Here is a 3,647-nt window from a genome sequence, read left to right as displayed (position 1 = left end):
AAAGTATCCAATGTACTTTTTTGTGTTAGTTATTAATTCATGGTATGAATAGATTACAAGAGCAAATAATTCAAATTGTAATATATAGTTGTTTGTTTATACCATTATTTTCTACCTAGCTAAAACCAATAACGAAAAATCATATCAGCATTTTACATTATCTTGATATTTTCTTCATTCTCACTTTGAAATCTAAATACATGCTGCGGTTTAATTTAAACTCCAGATGATGGTAGACTTCTAATAAAGGCGGGGCTATGTTTTATTCATCTTGGGGTCCATTATCACTGAGCACAAAACCTGAAGCTTAACGTGGACCTAGTATGGTTTTTAAAACTGTTTTCAATCAAGTTTTACAACATAAACATACATAAATTATAATCTTAGTTTAGGCTTTCCTTTGTTTTACACAAATACCTATGCTGTCATGCATGTACAATAATTCAGAAATCCCAGGGCATCTTTGGAGAATGTGGATACGCTTGAATAAAAGTATCTTTAAATGCTTGAGTATAAAGAGCTCCCAAGAGTCTCTTCTTTAAACCCTTTTATTTTATAACTAAGGAAATTGAGGACCCAGGGACACATAGCACACTATTAATTAGCATATTAGCTAGTCCTATTATTCTGATACTAGCATATCTTACATGAGCCACTCTGCCTTACTGTGCTTTGGAAATATCAACGGTGCTCATTTCTCATAAACTCCACTTTTCTGTGTACCTGCAACAGAGATTTAGTACTAATCCTATGATATATCAAATGTTTTAAAATATAAACGAAATGAAAAGAAGAAAAGTCCTAAATATAGTTTCATTAAGATAATGTGTTGCCTAGGACTTTTGTAGGACAGTGGAAGAGGCCAGGAGGTCTCATATAAATCGTATCTTGGTATTCTTAAGGTTTTCTTTTATTCATTTAGATTCACATTTTAAAAAAATCATAAAGTAAATTTTGGGTTAAAATACAAATTTTAATTAAAATATAACAAATGTACTGTAAATGTGTAAAGTATTTATAATTTGCTAATGATGTTGTTGATCTGAAAAAGAAATATACTGTAATAATGGGAAAAAAGCAGAAAAAACTATTAGGGGAAAAAGCTAAATAAGTTATTGGCATCACTTCCTCCTTTGTGTGTTCTCAATATTATCAATGCTTTCCGTTTTTCTGTTTTTTAGAAAGGGTGATGGAGATAAAGTGGCTTTCTTAAAAGCTGCCTAATATCAGCAAATGAAGTCAGTAATTTGTGTCAGAATGAAGTTGCCTTCTATTGTTGACTATCTTTCATAATCCTTTTTTCCTTTAGAAGTTTCTCATTGGTTTTTCCATGAATTTCTTGACAAGCACAGTCTATAAAAATGTAAAATAATATGGATAACTTATGTGTATTCTTGAGAAAATATTTTCTTTCTGAAGGCATTCTTGATAAGAGAATGCATCTTGTTTCACAGTTACCATTGCATTCTATCAATATTAATGTACTAGACATGCTCCAATAGAAATACTTTGTCAATAAGAATATCTCATACATTCCACTAAGAACAGCTATGTCCTTTCAAGCATCAGAGACTTTCCAATATTGATGCTTCATAAATATTTATTGAGAACGATGTTAAGTTTCTTCCTTTTTAAATAGCATGTATACCAAATTATTTTTAAATTCCATGCAGTGACCAGAGGGGTTTTGTGAAAGCTTGACTTACATTAGCCCTCCCATTTCCCAAATCTCACATCGTTATGTACATTTTAAATTTATTTTAAAACTATCCTCGCCATGGTTCTTTCTTCCAGACAGAAAATAAACACTATTTTGATAAGATATATTAGTATATTTCACTGCATTTAAAATACTATTTAAAGTTTCTGAAAATGTAAAATAGTGTAACAATTTGAATAAGATATGTAAACACTACATATCTGAGACATAATCATAAATATTATAAAGAAATAAAAAATCTAAAGTGATATTGACCAATTACTGATAATTAATATTTTTCAGTTTATATTGTGTTTTGAGTTCAAAGTTGCAAAAAAAGAAAGTCACCATTTTCAGAAAAAGCAGTATCAAAATGATGAAAGACACAGTACTGTGGAATGTCTCGTAATATCCACTAGATGTCTCCAATAACTGACTGAATGATTTTACCATATTTTCTCTAGAGCTATGCATTAAATACTGAAACATGAACTACATATATATTTTGGTTTTCCTCTAAAAATCATATTTTAGATATGCATTAAAGCTATGCATTAAATACTGAAACATGAACTATATATATATTTTGGTTTGCCTCTAAAAATCATATTTTTTCAAAGCACACAAAGTTCTTTTAATGAAAATACAAAAGGAAAGCAACTTACATTCAATATCAAGGTACATGCTCTTTTGGTGCCCTCCAATTCTACTTGCAGCTTCACAGTCATATCTCCCTGAATCTGACAACTTCACATCTTTAATATGCAGTGACGAGCTTCCATGCTGCCCTTTGACTTCGATACGGCCGTCTGGGCTCTGTTTACATCGATTCAGGAAAAAGAAAGATTTTATGCTTGTGTGTGCAAAATGGTGACCAAACATATAACATTATGTTACTTCCTATGTTTCTCTGGCAAAAAGAAAAAAGAAATCATTCCTGATGTAAAAGTATTTCTTGTATAGCTAAGAATAAGCTTTTTTTAAAAGCACACTTTTTACATTCTCATAGCTTCATGAAGGTTTCATGTACCCTGGCTGTATAATGATAAAAAGCATTTCAGTGACTCCAAATAAAACCCAATCACTCAGCCTGATGCTTAAAGACCTCTCATGTGGTATCACCTTTCTGTCCAGGCACACTTTACAATTTAGATGTCATCAATTCCAATTATTTTGAATTACTTGTACGCTTCACAATATCCTGTGCTTTGAATAAATACTCTTCACAGATCTGTTTTACACTTTTCCCCTTTCTCTCTGTATTTATATGGCAACATCCTACTTTCCTTTGAGTTACTGGCAAATTTTCATATTATATTAAAAATAGTTCCTGATTGCCTAAACAAATAATTATGACTTATTTCAACTACATACTTTTCTCAGAATAAATTGCTTTTACTAAAGTCTTGTTGCAACTTCAGATTTCATCCAATAGTGTGATAGTATAGTTGAACAAATGTGAGAAAATACTTATGGTACTTCATGTAAAAGTCATTTAAACTTCTAGGACAGAAACATTATATTCTAATATTTTTAGAAAGCAAATTATGTTGTAGTAAAATTTACATGCAGTTTCATAAAGAAAATGTACTCCTGCAGCTATTATTTACTATGGGTTAAACATTTGTACTTAATTAACTTTATTGGAATATAACAATGAAATACATTATTAACAATGCAAAGCAAATTATTCATTTTTATAAAGAAAATGTAATTATTTCACAGTATTGAAAAGTAAATTTTGTGGGGGGGCGGAGCAAGATGGCCGAATAGGAACAGCTCCAGTCTCCAACTCCCAGTGCGAGCGACACAGAAGACCGGTGATTTCTGCATTTTCAACTGAGGTACTGGGGTCATCTCACTAGGGAGTGCCGGACAATCGGTGCTGGTCAGCTGCTGCAGCCTGACCAGCGAGAGCTGAAGCAGGGCGAGGCATCGCCTCACCTGG

General features: G+C 31.7%; 1 protein-coding gene across 1 annotated transcript in view; it reads right to left on the bottom strand.

The window, feature by feature from the left end:
• Nucleotides 1–3,647, bottom strand: part of LOC108531589 (neural cell adhesion molecule 2) — a 599,158-nt gene that overhangs the window by 180,647 nt on the left and 414,864 nt on the right. Inside the window, 1 exon segment of the mRNA XM_017875104.1 lies at nucleotides 2,365–2,515. Coding sequence (XP_017730593.1) covers nucleotides 2,365–2,515 — 151 coding nt within the window.

This window comes from Rhinopithecus bieti, unplaced genomic scaffold (genome assembly GCF_001698545.2).
Source record: "Rhinopithecus bieti isolate Rb0 unplaced genomic scaffold, ASM169854v2 scaffold_7212, whole genome shotgun sequence".
Lineage (NCBI taxonomy): Eukaryota > Metazoa > Chordata > Mammalia > Primates > Cercopithecidae > Rhinopithecus > Rhinopithecus bieti.
Note: the sequence above shows the minus strand (reverse complement) of the source record. Positions and strands in the feature narration are given on the sequence as shown.